A 22,894-nucleotide genomic window follows, 5' to 3' on the forward strand; every position below is an offset into this window, starting at 1 on the left:
CATTTTCTGCATTTTGAAATCTCGGCAACAGCTGGAGGTTTATAGTACACGGCATGTTACTGCAATGTTTACAGTGCTCGTCCTACACTTCCGGGATTCTTCCCACCGCAGCCTCGCTTTGGTTCTTTAAAATGGCGGCCGCGTGAAATAAGCACATAGGCTTTACCATGAAACGCACACTTACCAGTAGGAATGACCTCCCGCCCTACTCATAATTCTGTTTTCATATAGCCGTATATATGCCTATGATGTATATCCATGATACACTGTGATATAACCGCGCTCGGCTCATATCGCTTTCTCACTACAATCAATCCGCTCCCGAGTTCGTTTTAATCGAGCCGAGATCACCTCATTTAGGCAATCTCGGAACGATTGATTTGGCGCGCATCCGAGCGTGATTACTGGATTCACATATGCCAAACAAACCGTGCTAACTGGGCAAACGAGACAGGCTCCGAAACAAAAGTTTAGGTGTGAAAGCACTCTTAATTTATGTAAGGTACACTGATTCCGCACATTTGACTGATTGCTTGCCTTTATTTCCTATAATGTATAAACTTATTGTACGTTATACTGTTATAATGGCCACTATTGATGATTAAAAAGCGAAAGAGAGGGTATGCTTTGTATTTTCAATGAAAATGAAAGGAGGCAGTAATGTTATAGGCTCTGTTTTGTTATAAATATGTACAGTGAAGATGACGGTCATATAAATATGCAGCCTCAACATTTACTCACAAAACTGAAGTAAAATAAAATATAACAAAATAAAAAAGTAAATAATAATAATAATAATAATAACAATAATAATAATAATAATAAATACCAATAATAATAAAAAAGATTTTAAAAATTATAAAAAATACATAAATCATAAAAAAGAACATTTAAATAAAAATAATAATAATAGTATTAAAATAAAATAAAATAAAATAAAATAAAATAAAATACAACGAACTGAGCCTACAACATAAACAGGTCTGTAAATCATTCATCAAATTGTTCAATTTGAGACATTTTCAGGCAAATAAAGATTAAAAAAAATTTTTATTTTTTTTTTTTAAATTTAAAGATTTAAATTTTTTTTTTTTTTATGAACTTTGCTAGACATATTTTGACAACTAGTTCAACATTTTTGTATGTAATGACTCAAGTAATTAAATAAGGACTATTAGTTTTATATGAAATGACTATTCAGCATTCACAAGTTCAGTTCATTTTGACTGACATGACATAATCAAATGTTAATGTTTTAAACAGCAGAGAGTTGTATGAAAGCATTTGATGCACGTCCAAAAGCATCTGCAATGTGTTGGAAGGAATGAGAAACTGCTACTAGGATGTGCACAAATGACTAATCGTTTTGAGAAATGCATTACCTGTTGAGCAAATGTAAATAGTGTTGTGAGAAATGCACCAAAGCGACTGAGAAAAACTGTAACTATACACAAATAAAGCTGATTCTTTATTTATTTCCGTCTATTATTCCGCATTTGGAGAAAAAAGCAACTTCATCTGCAAATCTAAACCCAAGTGTCTCTCTAGATATAAATCATTATATCACAGATCTTGTTTGACTGCTTGTTCAGGCCAGCAGAGCAGATTTTACAGGCTGAAACATGTTTGAACAGAAATACTGAAATAAGCACAGAGCATAAAGACGTTTGAGGACGAGGCCCGAGACCAATTTTAAAAACCTGTTGTGAAAGCCGGTTATTAATGTGTGTGCACTGTATTTCTCACACATAGTGAAAACCTTCAGCAGCAAGTGTGAACAAAGCTGTGATACTTGGTGTTAATAGGCTTTCCTCTTTAGTGTCAAAAGTATCAAGGGTTTTTATTTGCAGTATGTATTCAGCGCACGTTTTACTCACTGACACACACATCAGAGAAAGCTGCTAAGTACATTACACTTACAGTAGTCATTTAGCAGAGGCTTCTGTTCAAAGCGATTTACAATTGAGGAGGCATTCAGTAATTTAACAAGAAGGGGCAATACATATAAGAGCTCATTATACAGAGGAACTTTTTGTGATCAGAGAATTAAGTGCTAGTTAGAGTTAGGAAGGGGAGTGTTTTAACTGAAAAAATAGATAAAAAGGAGCACAGACAATGAACTGAATAAACCAGATTTTGTTTTTTAATAAGTTAAAATGATAAGATTCATTAAGTTAAAAACAGCATTAAAAACTACTTTAGCTGTATAAATCTGAAGCCACCATGTTTTTTTTCCCGATGTTGTCCACCATTATAAATAAGCAAATAAATAAGTAAATAAGTAACTAAACAAATTATTAAAGTAAAAAGGTAAATGAATAAATAAATCAATTAAATAAGTAAAAAATAAGTAAATAGTTAAGTGAATACAAAGTTAATACGCAAGTAAATAAATTTGTAAGTAAATTAATAAGTAAATATATAAATTAAATAAATAAAGTAAATAAATGAGCGAGTAAATAAATAAGTAAATAGGTAAGTGAAAAAGTAACTGAAGTAAATAAATAAAGTAAACAATAAGGTAAATAAGTAATTAAATTAGTAAATAAATAAATGAAGTAAACAAAGTAAAATCTGTTAAGTAAATGGATAATGTAAATGATTAAATGAATAAACAAATAATTTAATAAGTAAATGAAATAATAAATAAATAAATGAATAAATCGATAAATTAAATAAGTAAACAAATAAATAAATAAAGCAAGTAATAAAATGAGTAAATAGGTAAGTAAATACAAAGTAAATAAGTTAATAAATAAATTAATTAATAATCAAATTAATTCATATGTAAATAGATTAATTAAATAAGTATATAAGCAGGTAAACAAATAAGTAACTAGGTAAGTAAACACAGAGTAAATGCATAAGTAAATAAATAAACCAAGTTAAAAATTAACTAAAGTAAATAAAAAAATAAAAAGTAATTAGTTATGTGAATAAGTAAATAAATAAATTAAATAAGTAAATAAATAAACAAATAAAGTAAAATTATGATAATAAGTAGATAAGCAAATAAATAAAGTAAATAATTATGTAAATAAGTAAATAAATTAACAAAATAAGTAAATAAATAAACAAACAAATAAAGTAAAATTATGACAATAAGTAGATAAGCAAATGAATAAAGTAAATAATTATGTAAATAATTAAATAAATTAACAAAATAAGTAAATAAATAAATAAAGTAAAAATAGGACAATAAGTAGATCAGCAAATGAATAAAGTAAATAATTATGTAAATACGTAGATAGGTAAATAAATAAACAAGTAAATGGGTAAGTAAATAAGTAAATAAATTAAATAAGTAAGCAAATAACTAAATTAACAAACTAATAAGTACATAAATAAATAAAATAAGTAAATAAATAAATTAAATATGTAAATCAATTAAATCAAAAAAGTAAATAAAGTAAAATTAAGTAAATAAGTAGGCGAGTAAATGAATTAAGTAAATAATTAAGTTAATAATTAGGTAAATAAGTAAATAAATCAGTATGTAAATAAATAAATAAGTAAATAAAATAAACAAGTAGGTAAATAAACATGAAGTAAATATGAAACTAAATAAACAAGTCAGTGAATAAATGGAAGTAAATAAATAATTAAAATAATGATATATACAAAAACAGAACAGATTGAATGCATTAAAAAAAATATACATTTTAAATAAAACTGAACAGAACACAACCCTGCATGTTACAATGCTGCCTGCATACTCCAATGCCCAAGTTGGCATGATTCAGCCACTCGGCATTATGTTCAAGCATATCTGGACATTATTAAACAACACTGTTATGATGATGTCACATAAAGGCCATCTGGTGCCAGACCACCACAGTAGCATTAAAAAAAACACTCACAGGTAAACTGCACAATCCACCAGCTTCCTTTTGCTGTAAATTGAAATAAGAGAATGGTTAAACTCACCCCATCTGGTGCCACTCCACCGCTATTTTCGCAGGACAGGCGGATTAGCTGCCGTGCCCTCTGGTCCTCGCCATCCGTATAGGCCTCTTGGATGTTCTTCAGCGTGGGCGAATGACTCAAGGGAACGCTGCCAACCGCCGACTGCTTGGCTCCCATCTCCGAAACGCCTGCGAATGGGGCATAGCCCACCACAAACAAACAAAACCCTCAGTATAAGAGCGGGAATCTCAGCGCACGCTCATGCTAAAGCATAGACGCCACGATGGGAAATGAGCCCCAGATACTGGAGGAGCAGGAGCAGCCGGGAATCAGGTCAGCCTCATAAAGAATTCACATGCCTTTCCCTCTGGACTGGTGCGTGTGTGTGTTTGTGGAGCTGCGCTTTTACACATTTAACTTTGATGTAAAGAGCACCTACTCGAGGGTGGGAGTGAGACAGGAAAGATCTGAATATATTGAGTTGATGGAGGTACTCATGATGCGCAAAAACAAACTCATGATACAGACATGGTTACTGAGAATGCGCGTTTCTGCACGCACAATACTGCAATTTGTCAACCGCAGTCACACGCAATACTGCAGCTATAAAAGCTTTTCATCATAAAAAACATTTGTGCTTCACGCAATAGCCACCAGGTGGCGCAAGGAGCCACCGCGTTCCATTGACTTACAGGAAGTTGTCAGACAGTAAGTCTTATTAAATATTTCCTAAAAATTGCAATAAAAAAATGAAAACAAGACTAAATTTTAAAATACAAATATATTACATCCTATATCATTAGGAAAAAATAGCAATCTGTTAAAGTTTTAAAGTAAAAAAAAAAACTGTCCAGCACATTGAACTGTCCTCAGACACAATTTGGCAAATTCCACAAAAAAAAATTTTTTTTAAATATAATAATAATAATAATAATAATAAATAATAATAATATTTTTTTATAAAAACTACTACTACTACTACTACTACTACTACTACTAATAATAATAATAATAATAATAAATAATATTAATAATAATAATAATAATAAATATGAATAAAAACTAATAATAATTAAGAATAATAATACTAATATTAATAATAATAATAATAATAATAATAATAATAATAATAAATAGCAATAATGATAATTATAAATTATAATAATAATAATAATAATAATGATAATAATACATTTTAATAAAAACTACCACTACTACTACTACTACTACTATTACTACTAATATTAATAATAATAAATAATAGTAATAATAATAATAATAATAATAATAATAATAAATAGCAATAATAATAATAATAATAATAATAATAATAATAATAATAATGATAATTAGAAATAATAATAATTATTATTATTATAAATAATAATAATAATAATAATAATAATAAATCCTTCAGATATTTCTAGCCTCTTTGGTTAAAAAAAAAGTACATTTGAAAACTCCTGGATATCTACAATAGCCAAAATATATTCAAATTAATTTAATTTCTGCTTCAGGTGCTTCACACATTTTTATTGCTCATTTTTATTTCAGGAACAAGGTCCAAGATTTAGATTTAGTTACCTTTAAAATGTTTTCTCTGTTTAAGAACAATACAGTAGTGAAAGAAGACTTCTCTTCCATCAGATTATGGTCCCACTGAAGCAACAGCCAGCAAATGATTCCGATTAAGGTGCGCAATTTGACACTCCAAAATCGGCATTTTAAACAGTTAAACTATATAGTATAAGATAACACACACAGCTGCCTAAAGAATGCTGTTTTCACACCATTTTCAGGTAGCTCACGTGCTCAGTATACTGGATCAGTTCAGTATGCCTATCATGTTACATAACTGCCCCGGCTGGCGATGTATTTCTTGCTTTAGACTCACAGGTGTCAAACTCAGTTCCAAAAGGGCCGCAGCTCTGCACAGTTTAGTTCCAACCCTAATTAAACACACCTGATCAAACTAATTTAGTCCTTCAAGCTTGTTTGAAACCTACAGGTAAGTGTGTTGGAGCAGGGTTGAAACTAAACTGCAGGGCTTCAGCCCTCCAGGAATTGAGTTTGACACCCCTGCTTTAGACCATGTCGTGCTCTGACGCACTTTACTGAGGAAGTGTGTAATATTTTTACGTTGCGACATGAACAGCCTGATCTGGAAAACACAATCTGGACAAGCTATGGAAAGATAACCGGTTTCAAGGTTTCCCGTGGTTTAGAAAAATCAAGGTTTTAAAAATTGCAAAAATTCTGTCATACTGTTACTACAGTATTTTGTTGTTGTTGTTGTTGTTAAGTTGTTGGGTTTTTTTTTACAACTATTTTATTTAGCAACCATATCTCAGGGCTCAAAATTGCGACCAAAATTTTATATGCGACCTCAAAATATATTTGGGAGCATTTGTGCGAGTGCATGAAATTGTTGTAGTGCGACCAGTTTTCACAGCAAAATGTTCACCACATGTGCGGAATCAGTAGGCATTCAAGCATTAAGCATCTTTGCACCTAAAAACAGCAAACGCAGCACTCAGGAATGGTTTAAAACAGTTGACATTAAGGCTGTGTGATTTGGGGAAAATATACTACTACTACTACTTGTGATTTTTTTTGACCGATATTGCAATTTCGGTTTGATTTTCTATTTTAATTTCATAGTCAAGCTTCAGCTCAAAATTTTCGTATTGTAGCTTCTTACAGCTAAAATGCAGGGAGTGTTCGTTTAGAAAGGAACTGAAAAGATATTAACTTAAGCTAAACATTTATTCAAATTTATTTGTAAATATTCAGAAATGAAACACTCATTTCTCGCGACAGCAAACTGCAAGCACAAATAATATTTCATTATCTTTCTGTAAACATGTTAAACATGTTATTAAAAAAAACACAACATGAGGAAATACCTGCTTTTGTTTGGTGTCTGTGACTTTAAAACCAAAATATACCCATATTACTGATATCCTGTTTTTCTTTGATATTAATTCAGCTATTAATGCTTATAAAGTTGCCATCATCCCACTCGCAAGCGATTTTCTCTTTTTAGCACAAAGAGATTAGTGCGTTGAGGATCTGTCCAAATTTATTATTGAGCCTTTTCTCATTTATTTCTCGTTTTAGGTAGGCCTACTTTGTGTGTGTGAAGAGCAGGTAATAGGCCTAACCCTCTCTACTCCAGTGTTGTGTATGCGATCTGCGGATCTAACAGACACAGCGCAACATGATTTAGAAACAGCAATGAACTTCCTGTTGCAGGTCAAAATGATCCCATTTAACGCAGAACTAAATTCATTTCTCCTCTGATTATTAAAACTAACAGGAACAAATAGTATTGGAGAAACTTTTTGTATTTTTTTTTTATAAACTCAAATTTGAAAGTGTACCTTTTAGGTTCTGTGTGGTCTAGCGTGCTGTAATTAATTTTAATGGTTCCTGCTCATGTCTGTAATCATAGGAAAAAAGAAAAATGTCTCTACCATAATCTATGCAAAAGTTATTGTATTCCAACTGATGAGAGGGGCTGTACAAGCCACAGGGAGTGATCATTGTTTTCATATTTCACTATTCTTTTGTTTGATCAAACATAATTCACTGTGTTTGGAACACATCAGACATATAAAAGGATTACTTATGCACATCACCTCAAAAACAGAGGAGAAATGGCCCTGAAGCGCACAGCATAAGGTAAGAGATGACAGCTGTCTGTGCTATCTGGGGCTGCTTAGTGATCATGAATGTATTGTTTACATTTCTGCGCCATGGAAACATCACAATTCATTCAACAACTGTTTGGCATATGAATATAATTCAGTAAAAAGAATGCTAGTACCGTATGAGCACCGGCAAGAGCTTTCATTTGAGCTATAACTTGTACATGTGTCATATGAAAAAATATGAAAATGAACCAATGTAAAACACCTAGCTCGGGTATCCAAAATACTGTGTATTTAAGTGTAAATAACTTTTATACAGTAGAATAAAAACCAAAGTGATGCATATGTGCATAAAATATAGATTCTACACTTTCAAACGAAACCACTTACAGGGGTCTGGTGCAACGCTAGCCCTTAAAATCTGAAAGCGAAAGGTACCGGGTCCGCAGAGTTTAAGTGGTTCAGAACGGCTTCAGAACATTTGGGATGTAGTAGCCTAGATGACAACTTTCCAGTGCCTTATAATAGGCTACCTTCGTGGCTTTTGTGGCTTATAAATTATACCGAATATAGCGCAAGATCGGATTTGAATCAGTACCAGCTGACCAATACCCGATCCAGCAAAAATATGCGGTATCAAACCGATATCCGACCCAAGTATCGGGATTGGTGCATTGTTAGAGCTAGGCTTAATCATTAAAAGTTTAATACAAAGTTTCCTAATGACAAAGTTTTCATTTTCATCGTGCTTATTTTGTATTTTTGCATCACAAGAATATCTTCATTTCTATAGCTGATTGTGACAAAACACCTCTTCCTGTTCAAAATAAACTGAAAAAGCAAGCACTGGAGTCTTTTATTTTGCCAGAAGTAAAATGTCAAAGGATGAGTAAACCAAACTTTCCTTTTTGGAGTAAACTCCACCTTTAATAATGCATATTAATATGTAAAAAGCACATTGCTCTAATAAATAAGCGGCCAGTGGGAGTGTTATGATATCAATCCCAGAGGCTAGTGAGGGTCAAATCAATCACTCCCTCCTATTATTCACATTACTGCATCCAGACCTTTAACATTTCCCTGGCAAACGTGGCCATCAGCAGACGCCGCTCCATTAACATCAGAGTAAAGGAGCCGGAGCTGCGGGTAAGTGCTGGTATGGCGGTGTGCTTTTAATCGAAGAGGCTCGCATGAATAATTGAGAAGGGTTTTTTTTTTCTGATAAGCGGCTGGAGAAAGCCTAAGGGAAGGTAACCATTAGATGACATCCAGACTGCATCAATACAGCCCCAGTCAACCTCCAAGAACAGACATTTATGAGGCTCATAACATAGAAGAAAGATATGCAAATATGCAATTCAGCTTTGTTGGATTGCCACAAAAACAAATTGATTGTTTCGCTTAAAATCACAAGGTCTAAATGAAAATGAACAAGGCAGCACAGTGTGTCTCCTCAAACAAAAACTAATCAAACTGCATTGCTAAAAACAGACATAAAAAATAAATAAATAAGACCGCGGGGAAAACTGTGTACTGCAAATTCACTTTATTTAATTTAATTTAAAGGGGACCTAATTTAAAGGGGACCTATTATGCACCTTATTATGCGAAATAAGTCTCTGATGTCCCTAGAGTGTGTAGGATCAGTTTCAGCTCAAATTATTACCCAAATAATGTTTTATAACTCTCTGAAACTGACCCTTTTAGGCTGTGATCCAAATAGTGCCATTTTGTTGACTGTCACTTTAAATGCAAATGAGATAGTGGTCTTTTCAAAAGAGGGCGGAGCTATAAATGCCTTTGTGTCACAGGGTTTAACCAAACGGCAACCTCCCGCTCTCCCTCAGGAAGCCAATACGGAAGTAATTAAAACTGCAATTCATCCGAAATTCCGCTAGTCCTGGCCGCTCCTGGCTCCAAAACAGAGCAAATTTCAATTGAGCCCACTGTTAGAATGGCCAACTTTACAGCAGAAAAAAAGGTGTTTGCCGCCTGCTACAAAAAAAGATTTTGGTTAATACAGCTAATATTACCCATCATGACAACTGTGAGGGGGGTGAATTTTTTTATAACTCATCCGTTTCCTTTATATTAAGTTTGCATAATTAAGGGTGTGGCCACTTGAGTGACAGCTGGGTCTCGTTGGTCGCCGTCACGTCACCTCAGCTGAATCCTGCAGATTAGCCACTGAACTCGGCATATTTATCATATTTCTGTGTTGTTTTATGGGGCTTTACACAGTCAACTGCCTTTTGGACTTGTTTCCTACAATTATTAGATGGCATGGCATGCTGAGTGTACTTAATTGTGCTCACAAACCATTCACGTGGCCTCCGTTTCCCAAGTGAGTAAAGTTATATACTTATACACCATCTCTATACATGTATTTGTTTTATTTAAGATCATTTATCATTTATATTTTTATTTAGAGCTGTAATGCACTCCAGAATCTGTCAGATTGATTAGCTGCAGGCTCTAGATCAGTCATCTGAAGCGTTGTCATACAGTGTTATGCTGGATTTCATCAATAGTCTTACATTATCTAACACAGACTATATCTGAAGTGTTTGGAAGTAATTCGCGTTTTCCTCCTGTTAAAAAACGTCATAAGAACAATGTTTAGTGGCTCAATGTATTACAGCAGTGTTTTTAAAAGTCTAAACACTTTATTGATATAGTGTACAACCAAGCACAAGTGGTCAGAACACAAACGAGTCGCAGGTGATAAAGTATTAAGCGTTCTCCCAAAGTAAAGTGTGTCTGAACCAGGTCCAAGCTAAATGCCAGCAGGTGTCTGTAGCTCCGCTCACTCTCCGCCTCTTTGCCCTTGTTTGGTATCCCGCCGTGGGTGTGATGACGCGCGAACAAAATGGCGACGGTTGGCCGCGCCTACTTGTGGCTTTTTGCGCTCTTTAGAAACCTATGGGTGACGTCACGGATACTACGTCGATATATTTTACAGTCTATGGGTTTAACGCTAAGGATTTTTTCTACTGGCTTGATTAGACCAGTGGTTCAGATTTTTACTTGCCCTGCAAATATTTTCACTGGCCCCACCAAAAAAAAAAAAAAAAAGTTAATAGCTATTTCTTAGCCACAATTTTTTTTTAAAATGTTTGTGAATTTAGAATAAAAAAAAAAAGGTAATTAATGTATAATGAGCAAAATTCTAAGTGTTATGCAAACAAGAGTAGCGGTTTAGAAAATGTGCAGGTATTTTATTGCAAAACAAAAGTGGCTGACCTGCCAAACTAATGGCAAAATGTACAAAAAAATAAATAAATAAAACATTCACAAAGGTGTATCTTATGGAAAAAACATATGACGGCCGCAGCTTTTGGTTTAAAAAGAATCAAGCAGATTTAAAAATATGTAAATTGCAGAAGAGAAACGACAGGAGTTTTGCAAAAGAAAAAGATTAAACATATCGGGACTGTTAAAAGAACACTCTACTTTAATATATTCTTTAGACCCAAATACGACAGCTAAGATGACGGAGAGTAAAGCAGTCTCTCAGCAGCGCGTCCCGCTGTTTATGAATGAGGAGGCGGAGAGAATGTGCTGTTTAGTTTCATCTCGAGGTTCTTTAATTAAACACCGAGCTGCACATCACGCTCAAAAAGTTCAACTACAATGGACAACTCTTGTTGGTTGCACCCGCGGGATGCCCAATGAACCTAACACGCAATTCTTTCAATTGGATATATTTGTATGTAAACGAATAACCCCACCACCCAAAAAATGGCTCTATTTTATTTCAAATCAAGTCATTCAATTCTCCGAATATATACAAGGAACACGTATTTTATGTTGGTTAGTTACTCTTATTGTCCCCAGTTTAACTCATTTGGCTCGATTGCTTGTGATTAATTTAGTAGTTTAGTTTGTGTTTTCACAGGTTTTGTTTGGTTTTTCCATTCAAATTTGACATAAATGTACAATTTAGAGGTTTACTCTACACGCATACAATTAAGGAAAGTGTCATTGTACATACAACCATTGATTCTGACCAATCTAATTGTAACTTTTCTTTAAAAATATATGTAATTTAAATATTGCAATAAAATACATTTGTGCTTTTTGATGTACTTGTCAAACTTAAACAGCTTGATTCCATTATACATGATAAAAACTTATGTTTTTACATTAAACTTAAAACTTAATTTAAAGAGTTAATGAGGATTTAAATGTATTTATTTTAAGTTAAACAAAATTTAGCTTTTAAGTCAGCTAATTGATGCAAGTTAAAATGACTTGTAAAGTTAAATTGCTTCAACTTAATTTAAGTGATCGACATTTTTACAGTATAGGTGTCAAAATATACCCGATTTTTTTCAGGACTGGACTTTTTGAATTATAACTGAAGGTAAAAGTGTTGCATTTATTCCCCCTCAGAATCCTATTTTACTCTTATATTATTGGTTGAATAAAGTTTCATTTTTAATAATATGCAAAATGGCACACCATAACATCATATTTTTGTGTTGTCATCTGTTTTATTGTTTCCTGAGATGCAAGATGCTGTAAATTCAATTAAAACTATAGTTCATTTCTACAGTTAAAGGAAATTACAATGTGATGTTACAGATTTTAACTTTGGGAAAAATGTGAGGAAAAGCATAAAACATTCAGATGATTTAATCAGCAAGTCTTGAGTAAGTGTAAACGCTGCTCATTTACATGTTAAGGGATGCTTAAGTGATTTTGTCAAGAGCTGAGATTTGAGAGCTGCTTCTTTGTGTGTAGGGTAACTATTACATTTAATGCGTTACAGTTTTGTGGAAATTAGATATGACAAAAATCTCATCACGATATAAGTCATCTTATTTCATGATAATGATATATACAGTTGAAGTCAGAATTATTAGCCCCCCATTGAATTAATTTGTTTTTTCTCCAAATAAAGTTTAGCAAAGCAAGGAAATTTTCACAGTATGTCTGATAATATTTTTTCTTCTGGAGAAATTCTTATTTGTTTTATTTCAGCTAGAATAAAAGCAGTTTAAAATTTTTTAACAACCATTTTAGGGATAAAATTATTAGCCCTTTTAAGCCATATTTTTTTCCGATAGTCTACAGCAGTGGTCCCCAACCTTTTTATCACCGTGGACCGGTCAACGGTTGTCAATTTTACAATGGACCGGTGTTCGCGCATCCAGGTTAATCATGAACAACTCAGTGCAACTAGCGAATGCGCACTATCGCGGTCTGATTATGTTTGGCACATATATGCACAGTCCTTAAATGCTCTGCTGATTTGGACTCTATAATACCTGTTTTATAACTTTAAACTATCAACAACCACTACATTGTTCCCGCTCTGTGGTGGATTTTGGCATAGTCCATTTCACGTGAGATGGCGGGGGTGAGTGGAAGAAACCAAGTCGCGGGGGGAATATTTTCTACAGAAATAATTTATGATTTCTTATGTGGCCCGGTACCAATTGTTCCACGGACTGGTACCGGTCCGCGGCCCGGTGGTTGGGGACCACTGGTCTACAGAACAAACCATCGTTATACAATAGCTTGCCTAATTACCCTAAACTGTCAAGTTAACTTAATTAACCTAGTTAAGCTTTTAAATCTTACTTTAAGCTGTATAGAAGTATCTTAAAAAATATCTAGTCAAATATTATTTACTGTCATCATGGAAAAGAGAAAACAAATCAGTTATTAGAGATGAGTTATTAAAACTATTATGCTTAGAAATGTGTTATGACATCGGCTCTACATTTAACAGAAATTGGGGGAAAAAAATAAACAGGGGGCTAAAAAAATCAGGGGGGGCTAATGATTCTGACTTCAACTGTACATCACAAAACAATACAAATTCTGTAAATTTATATAAATATAATAAAATATAACACTATTTTTTTTAAACATTTTAAGGTATAGCCAGATATCTACACGTGTCATATTTCTCACTTTATAATGTCATAGCAAACCCAGCAGGCACAGGATATCAATATGACGTCAGATTTGACATTGTAGCCCAAAAAAATACATAAAAAATGAACATAAATATGAAAAATGAAAATTGGGTTGATGTTAGGATTGTGCCGATAGACGATGCCATCGTCCATCACAGATGGCCGACAAACTTCACGATGCTGAGCCGGCATCGCGATCCATCGCCCCGCCCCCCACATTTACATTGACATTTAACTTATTATTTACATGTCATCTTAATAGCAATAACAATCTTTTCATGAGCTGTGTTAAATGTTACATTATACATATGTGTAGATTCAGTGCCAAACGCTGTTACCTGCAAACCCTGTCCTACACACTTTACAGTGAATGGCTTTAGTTATTTTCATAGCGGACTTGAAGTCTTTTATCCACTCTTGGAAAAGTGTAAATGGTGGATTAACATTCAGCACATGATCACTAATAAGATGTGCCATTATTAGTAACTGTGGGTAAATCTGTCAGTGTTAATTTCATTCTCTCATCTTCAGCGCTTCCTATTTTTGCGATTGTAGCTTCTGTCATCTGAAGGCAGAAGGTATAGACTGAGTGATTGACAGCTGAGATTAACCAATCATTCGCGTTCAGTTCTAGAGCAGTGAGCCAATAAGAAGAGCACAAAGGCCGGGCAAGCTCTGCAGGCTGTTTTACTTCAGCAAGTTTACATAACAACTGTTTTAATCTGTTCCTGAGCGCTGCGTTTGGCATTTATACGCGTTTATATTGGCATTCTGCATAAATATCTCCTAAATCCTTGCACGCAGTGAGGATTTTGCAGTGAAAACAGTGAAAATGTAAGCACTACAGTGAACTCCAAACAATCTCTCGTCTCTTCCACTAGCTGTGGGAAGCCAACACAGATCACTGCCTATTTATGCCAGAGTCCGGCGGGAAAAAAAAGTGATTGACAGGTGGTCATTTGTTTGTAACTAATTATTTATGGTTGGGTTATGGGTGAAGCAAAGACCATGTGGGTCAGGTAGTGAAAACGGTAGGCTACAATTAATTAATTCATTATGAATTAATTGATATTTAACAACCACCACCACCCTCCGTCCATCGCGATGTTTCACATTAGACATCGTATGATGCCAAATTGGCCAACATCGCTCAACCCTAATTGATGTCAGAACCCAATGTCAGGCTGACATGAGTCTCCAATGTCAGACACATGTTGGATTTTGGTTATTTTCCAATGCAACCTAAAAACAACAAAATATAAACATCTAATGATGTAATAGCAAAGTCTCTTTAAGGCAAGTCATTTCACTTGGCGGGATTCTTTGAAACGCCTCTTGGGCAGTATGCTCGGGCATTCTGTTTGAATGGGGAAACATCAAACTCTCCAAAACTACTAGCCAAGTTTACAAATACATTTCGTATTACGAATAATTAATAAAATTACACAACAACTGTCTCTTTAGTTTAATTACTAAATGTTCGTATCACACAAAATCTGCAGAAACTCACGTCTGGTCAGAGCCCCCCCCCCTTTGAGATTTGTCATTGTACAACGATTGCTGATTGGCTCCTGTACAAGAAGGCAGGCTTTATTCGCCATAGAGCAATCGCTGATTGGCTCCTGTACTAAAAGGCACGGCTTCAATGACAGTTACATTTTTCCCTATTCAAAAGTATACAAGTGACACGTCTTGTATTCTAGAGTCTTTGGTTATAGCAAAGAGTATAGAATCACTAAGAGGCGACACTCTAGTGCAATTTGGGAAACAGACACTAGATGGTGTAGCGGCCATTTTGGAATGCAAACTCCAATAGAAAAACAGCATATTTTAAGTGTAAAATAAACTATTTAACGTGCTGATGATTGTGATAGTAAGTGTTGTATTGTCTTTCAGGTTGTATTTCAGCTTTAATGCGCTTTTAAATAAATAAACAAAAAACAAAGCAGCTGCTTGCCATCATGACAGCAATGAGATCCAATGGACAGCTGATCGCTTTGTTTTGTTTCCAGCGAGGACTTAGAGAAACTTGTTCATGCTTTTACAAAGTATATACAGGAATCAGAGAGTGAAATTCAATACATTTTAAGACTTTAGGACTTATTCCATACATTAAGACCTTAATACCACTTTAGGTTTCAACCAGAAACACTGGCGAGATTTTAACAGTATATTTACTCAATATTAATGTAAGAAACTCATCCAAAACTAAAACATTATTCAAATACTAAACGAAAATCTATTAAATCACAATGTTTCCTTAATTACTGCAGTAAACAAAGCAGTGTGAAGTCAAATCTAGCAGGATTTTATTGATTTCATATCATGATATTCACAGAATGCATACATTGCATTATCAAAAAAGAAATAAGTTTTAATACCTTGCAAAATATTTAAGCATTTAAGGCTTTTTAAGGGCCTTAAATTTCTCTAGATTGATTTACCAACTTTTATTACTGTAAGACCCTGCGGACACCCTGTTTTATCAGCAGAAAAACCAGGAAATCAGAGCACATCACACCTGTCCTCAGGTCTTTACACTGGCTCCCAGTTACATTCAGAGTATATTTCAAAGTATTATCACTTGTTTACAAATCACTAAATGGCCTAGGACCTCAATACAATACAGATATGTACACAGAATACAAACCCTAACAGATCATTCATCAGATCATTAGGATCAAGTAAATTAGAAATTTCAAGAGTTCAGTCAAAGCAGGGTGAATCAGCCCTCAGCTACTATCAGCGCCCTCCGCTGCTGGAATCAGCTTCCAGAAATAATCAGATGTGCTCCAACATCAGGCACATTCACATCAAGACTGAAAACACATCTGTTAAGCTGCGCCTTTACTGAATAAGCACACTATTGTGTCTTTCTTTTCTTTTTCATTCTTTTAAAACCTGTTTTAACACATTTTAATCAAGTTTCTAATTACTTTTATTATACTCGTTTCTTTTATTCCTGTTTATACAAAGTACTTTGAGATGCCATGGTTTTCTATACAATAACACAATATTGAATATTCCCACCACTTCCTCCATTGTAAATATGTAGGGTACAATTAAATGTTTATATCTTAAAAGAAAACAAAAAAAGGGCTACACCAAGTAAATACACCAAGTTTAACACTATCTAGTACTAACATCTACTACACTCAAAAAAATGAATTATGGCTTTAGTTGGTCCAAAGAATGTAACTATGTTTAAATTAAACAATTCGCTTATGTTTGTGTATTAAAAATAAAAGTGTTGTGTTGGAAAAAATTATAAAAAGTAAGTTTTCACATTTAAACAGCTTGCTTAATTAACATGAATGCAAGGGAGTTGTGTTGCTTCTGTAGTACTGCATTTTGGTCAATAGGTGGAGTAATATCTGCACATGCGCAGTTTCAAAACAACACAGGAAGTAAGAAGATTCAAACCACAACGATCACTCTCAGCTCGGCGCCATATTATGGGAATCAAAAGATGAAGATTACAGTACAAATTGAGAACGTGCACAAAGCTTTCCCCAATGTGGACACACAGGTGAGATTTTTTTTTTTACTTTTTATGTATTTATACTGAGGCTGTGACAACATTTGAATCATAAATGTACTCTCTTGTAATACTATGTTGTGTTTGTGTATAACGTTAGTATTGCTATGAAATTGCCATGTTCCCTGTGTCTTTTCCACATTATAGACAGATAAATGTATAGATTGTTTTGCATTCCTGTGAAATTTTATACTTGGTATATATTAACTCCCCCAGAATAAAGTTGCAAACGTTGGTAGTAAGGAATAGTCATGTTAGAATATTCTAAGCTTTTCACTCATCATAGCACATGTGCTGCTGATAATGTGACAATAAAAGTGATTTGATTTTTTATTTGATTTGATGGTCTTTATTTTAAATGAGTATCAAGCAGTTTGTCGAGTTTGAATGCTAGTTTTGATAACTTACATAATATTAATTAAAATGTGGTGTTAGCACAGTGTTATTTATTATTTAATTGTATTATTCAAGCCTGTTAACTTAAAAAAAAAAAAAACTGCAAAAATGCATTTGTGACACTTAAATAGGATGACATCTAGCATGATGACATATTTAATGTAAGCTTATTTGTTTGGTCATCTTACACGTTTTAATTTGCTATTTATATTATTATATTTTATTATTTTAAATTTTTGCTCACTCACATCTATTTTCTCCCTCACAGGTTTACAGCTCAACCTCTAAAGTCCCATATCTGGCTGAGGAGACTGTGGATCATCCAGGTACTATGCCTTTAGATGCCTATACACACATTAAAATGATGTACAATAAAAATTACTAGTAATTTTAACTACTAATTATTTTGTAAATTACTAATTGTCATTTCATGTCATTTAGAACATCACCAGTGGAAAAAAAGGTGTGAATGCATCCTCAAAGCCCCTAAGTGAGGGAGTACATGGTAAGCTATTTTATTTTATTTTTTTTAAACATTTTGTATTTTCCTCTTAAACCAATTCCTCCTTTCACCTTTGATCTGTTGGTAAAAGTTTTATTTTTTTACCTGACTTTTTTAGGATGCTGGGCATGATGAAGCGCAAACCTTGATGTGCAACACCACCTTATGAATCTACAGTAGTTACATTAACATTTAGCAGACTCTTTTGTCTAAAGTGACTTACAATTGAGGACACATTCAGCAAATCAACAAGAAGAGGCGATACATCCAAGATGTGCTAATTATACAAAAAAAAATGAAGAATTAAGAATACTTCTACATGTGGTTTGTCAAGCCCACACACCTGTGTGAAGCAGACTTCATGCACAATGTTTTGTTTTTTAGATATAGGGAGTGGTTGTAAGAAAGTGTCTGGTGCAAATGTGCATAAATGGTGCAAGTGTCGGAGAGATGAATGTGTGTAGCTATTGCATGTTCTGTGATGGTTGGTCTAATTTATAGTGTAGTGCTGATCGTGTTACTTTGCTTTAAAATGTTAATCTTTCTTTGAACAACTGAAGTGTTATCTGCTTTTTCAGTGTAAAAAAGGTACAGTATAGTTTACAAAAGAAGACTTGATTTTTCTAAGTATATTTTTGATAAATCATTTGAAGGCAGAATATTATTTTTGAATGTTTTTTGTAATATATGAAAAGTATTATTTTAAAAAGTGTATTTTATGATGTTTTTGTAAGCATATTTTTGTTAATCATTTATTGTTTTCAATTTGCTTCATACTTGTATTACTATTATTTTAATAGTATTAATATTTTAACTTATTGTAATAAGTGAAGATACAGATAAAGACAGTATTTGGATTTTGATAATCATTTTATTGCTGGAAAATGTGTAAAACTGTAAAAATGCTATGGAATAAACTCAATGAAACGGAAACTGTTTTTTTATTTGGTTAAACATAACAATATCAATTTTAGAATAATTGAACTTAAATAACTACATTGATTAAAGCTAAATTATAAATGTTACGTTGATTGAACTAAACAACATTATATTACCTTTATGTAACTAACTTAAGTTCACTAAAATTAATATTCTTTCTTAAAGGTAACTTAACTCGGTTACGTGGAACCAGTGGACAAAAAAAAAGTTAATTAACGCCAACATATCATTTTTTTGAGTGTATAACAAGCACAATCAATTAATAAGAAACTGACTAAACATCAAAAGAGACATGACTTCTCTCCTAAAAATATGTCTGAGGACAATAAGAGCGACCAAAAAACAAAAATGTGACAAACACAATCTCTGTAATGATTTTGAAGCAGTAAAATCACTAAATCGGAAAGCTTCACTGATAAAATCAATTCTAAGCACCATTAATCACCTTAAAATGCCTTAAAAAAACAATCCACACCATGAATATACCTAATCATTCTGCACTGATCTCTACAACAATCATCTCATTACAGTCCTTCTCAAATCCACAATGCAGTATCAGCCTTCAGCCCGAGTGTGTGTGTGTGTGTGTGTGTGTGTGTGTGTGTGTGTGTGTGTGTGTGTGTGTGTGTGTGTGTGTGTGTGTGTGTGTGTGTGTGTGTGTGTGTGTGTGTGTGTGTGTGTGAGATCAATCAATCCTACTCTGGAAAAAAAGTGTGACTAAGACTTTTCTATAAACACAATCTCTCTAATAAGTCTGAAGAATTGATTGTAATGTTTAAAACACACTGTTATTTACAAACTCTGGGACTGTTTGGGACGGTCATCAAATGGTTCAGATCTTATCTTGAAGGGAGAGGTTACTGTGTCAGTATAGGTGACCATAGGCATGTGGAGCCCCACAAGGCTCGATTCTGGCACCTCTCCTGTTCAACCTTTACATGCTCCCTCTGAGCCAAATAAAGAGAAAGAACCAAACCTCCTACCGCAGCTATGCTGAGGACACTCGGATCTACTTAGCCATACTGCCTAATGACTACTGCCCCATTGACACCCTCTGCCAATGCATTGATGAAATGAGCAGTTGAATGTGCCAAAACTTTCTTCAGTTACACAAAAAGAAAACTGAAGTCACTGCGTTTGTGAACAAAGATGAGGTTCTCAAGGTGAATGCACACCTTGGCTCTAAGGGTCAAACAACAAAACATAAGGTCAAGAATCGTAATTTATGAGTTTCAGTAGTCATGTCAAAACAGTAACAAAATCAGCAAACTATCATCTTTAAAACATTGCAAGAATCAGATGCTTTGTTTCCAGTGAAGACTTAGAGAAACTTGTTCATGCTTTTATCAGCAGCAGAGTGGATTACTGTAACGGCCTCCTCACTGGCCTTCCCAAAAAGACAGTCAGACAGTTGCAGCTCATTCAAAACGCTGCAGTTAGGATTCTGACCAGAACCAGGAAATCAGAGCACATCACACCTGTACTCAGGTCTTTACACTGGCTCCCAGTTACATTCAGAATAGATTTTAAAGTATTATCACTCGTCTATAAATCACTAAATGGCCTAGGACCTCAATACAATACAGATATGTACACAGAATGCAAACCTAAGAGATCCCTCAGGTCTTTAGGATCAAGTAAACTAGAAAATCCAAGAGTTCAGTAGAAGCAGGGTGAATCAGCTGTCAGCTTGAACTGCTGGAACTAGCTTCATCAGAGTTTGTATTACAAAAGGTTTTCTATACAATAACACCATTTTCCCATCATTTCCTCCACTGTATTTATGTACGATACAATTGTATTTGAACTTTTATATCTCAAAATAAAACAAAAAAAAGGGCTACAGCAAGTAAATGCACCAAGTTTAACATATAATAGCACAATATTCCCACCATTTTCTCCATTGTAAATATGTAGGGTACAATTGTATTTTTATATCTAAAAAAAAGTGCAACATCAAGTAAATAAATACACCAAGTTTAACACTATGTAGTACTAACATTTACTAAAACAAGCACAATCAATTAATAAGAAACTGACTAAACATCAAAACAGACATGACTTGTCTCCTAGAATTAAGTCTGAGGACAATAAGAGTGACTAAGAAGCCAAAAATGTGACCAAAACACAATCTCTGCAATGATTTTGAAGCACAAAAATCACTGAATCTGAAAGCTTCACTGATACAAATCACTTCTCAACCCTACAAAATCCACCGTATAAAGCTTTAAAAAAACCCAAACGATGAATCCACAGCACGAACATACCTTATCATTCTGCACCGATCTCTCCAACAATCATCTCATTACGATCCTCCACAAATCCACAATGCAGTTTCAGCCTGACTGTGTGTGTGAGATGCAGCGTCTCCTCCCTCTGTGCTGTCCTTAATGGCAAGGTTATCTTACACCGTGAACACATTAAAGAGTGAAACCCAACCCTCTGCCCCTCCCACTGGACCTCGGATTGCGTTTATAGCTAGCTGAAGCTGCGCTAAGCCAGATTAGCACACTGGCCTGTTTCTGTAGTGTGTTTTGAGTAACACACCCACACAAACACATACTGTATATATAGAGAGAGAGATATGCGATGGGACTCAAACATCTATAACACACACCGCATGGACTCACTGTTGCCAAGGGTAACCGTGTTGCTGATGCTGAGGCGAAACCAGAAACCTCCAGCATGAGATTTCAGCTCTGAGGGGAATATTGACAGATTTTCTTTGGTCAGATGCTGCTTACTTCATCTGTTTTTCTGCCAAGTGCAACTGAATGCGATCCCGAAATCTCCTTATGTATTATAGGTATAAGAATGGCCATAGGGTACTATGGTTTAATGCATTAAACACTCATTTCCTGATCCGTTAACAAAACTATTAAAATATATAAATATTATAATATATTCAATTCAATTCACCTTTATTTGTATAGCGTTTTTACAAGGTAGACTGTGTCAAAGCAGCTTCACATAGATCATAGTAAATTGACACAGTGTCAGTCCAGTTTTCAGTGTTTACGTTCAGTTTAGCTCAGTTCAGTGTGGTTTATTAATCCCTACTGAGAGTCCAAACACTGAAGAGCAAATCCATTAATGTGCAGCTCTAATGTTAATTAAATGAAATATATGACATTTAATTATAAATATATTTAATATACGATATTTATACATTTAATTAATATATTTATGTTGTAATATTAAAATAATACTACTATTAAAAAATAGAGATTGTAATACATATTTTTAGTTAGTTATAAGAGCAACACATAGTAACTTGACTTCAAGTTGATCATTTGGAAAAGTGTCAGAAGGTGGATTTTTCTGATGAATCATCTGTTGAGCTGCATCCCAATTATCACATACTGCAGAAGACCTACTGGTAACAGCATGGACGCAGGATTCTCACAAAAATCAGTCAAGTTTGGTGAAGGAAAAATCATGGTTTGGGGTTACATTCAGTATGAGGGCGTGCGAGAGATCTGCAGAGTGGATGGCAACATCAACAGCCTGAGGTATCAAGACATTTGTGCTGCCCATTACATTACAAACCACAGGAGAGGGCAAATTCTCCAGCAGGATAGCGCTCCTTCTCATACTTCAGCCTCCACAGCAAAGCTCCTGAAAGCAAAGAAGGTCAAGGTGCTCCAGGATTGTCCAGCCCAGTCACCAGAAATGAACATTATTGAGCATATCTTGGGTACGATGAAGGAGGCATTGAAGATGAATCCAAAGAATCTTGATGAGCTCTGGGAGTCCTGCAAGAAAGCTTTCTTTGTCATTCCAGATGACTTTATTAATCAGTGATTTTAGTCATTGGAGAGATGTATGGATGCAGTCCTCCAAGCTCATGATGGAGTCAGACACAATATTCATTCTGTTTCCACTGCAGCATGACTTTATACTCTATACTGGACATTATTTCTGTTAAGTGTCAAGACTTTTGTCTTAGCAGAGTCAGAGCTTACTGTCCTGAATAAATAATTAAAAACCAAGTCAGGATTATATTTTATTTTGGTAAAATAAGTGTAAC

General features: G+C 34.1%; 2 protein-coding genes across 12 annotated transcripts in view; one reads left to right on the top strand and one right to left on the bottom strand.

The window, feature by feature from the left end:
* Window positions 1-22,894, top strand: part of pcsk6 (proprotein convertase subtilisin/kexin type 6) — an 884,625-nt gene that overhangs the window by 621,233 nt on the left and 240,498 nt on the right. The gene's annotated exons all lie outside the window — the stretch shown is intronic.
* lrrk1 (leucine-rich repeat kinase 1) overlaps window positions 1-22,894 on the bottom strand; it is a 198,839-nt gene that overhangs the window by 148,242 nt on the left and 27,703 nt on the right. For 8 of the 11 annotated variants that reach the window (XR_015495050.1, XR_015495048.1, XR_015495051.1 and 5 more), the window contains exon 3: window positions 3,928-4,094. Coding sequence is in view for 3 of the 11 variants with exons in the window: in XM_087260147.1 (XP_087116273.1) it covers window positions 3,928-4,094 (167 nt within the window). In the remaining 8 variants the exon portion in view is untranslated. Of the gene's footprint in view, window positions 1-3,927; window positions 4,095-21,131; window positions 21,260-22,894 lie in introns of those variants that run through there. The other 3 variants (XR_015495052.1, XR_015495053.1, XM_087260148.1) reach the window with 1 other exon arrangement.

The sequence above is a fragment of the Danio rerio genome, chromosome 7 (genome assembly GCF_052040795.2).
Source record: "Danio rerio strain M-AB ecotype USA chromosome 7, GRCz13ab, whole genome shotgun sequence".
In the NCBI taxonomy this organism is placed as follows: domain Eukaryota; kingdom Metazoa; phylum Chordata; class Actinopteri; order Cypriniformes; family Danionidae; genus Danio; species Danio rerio.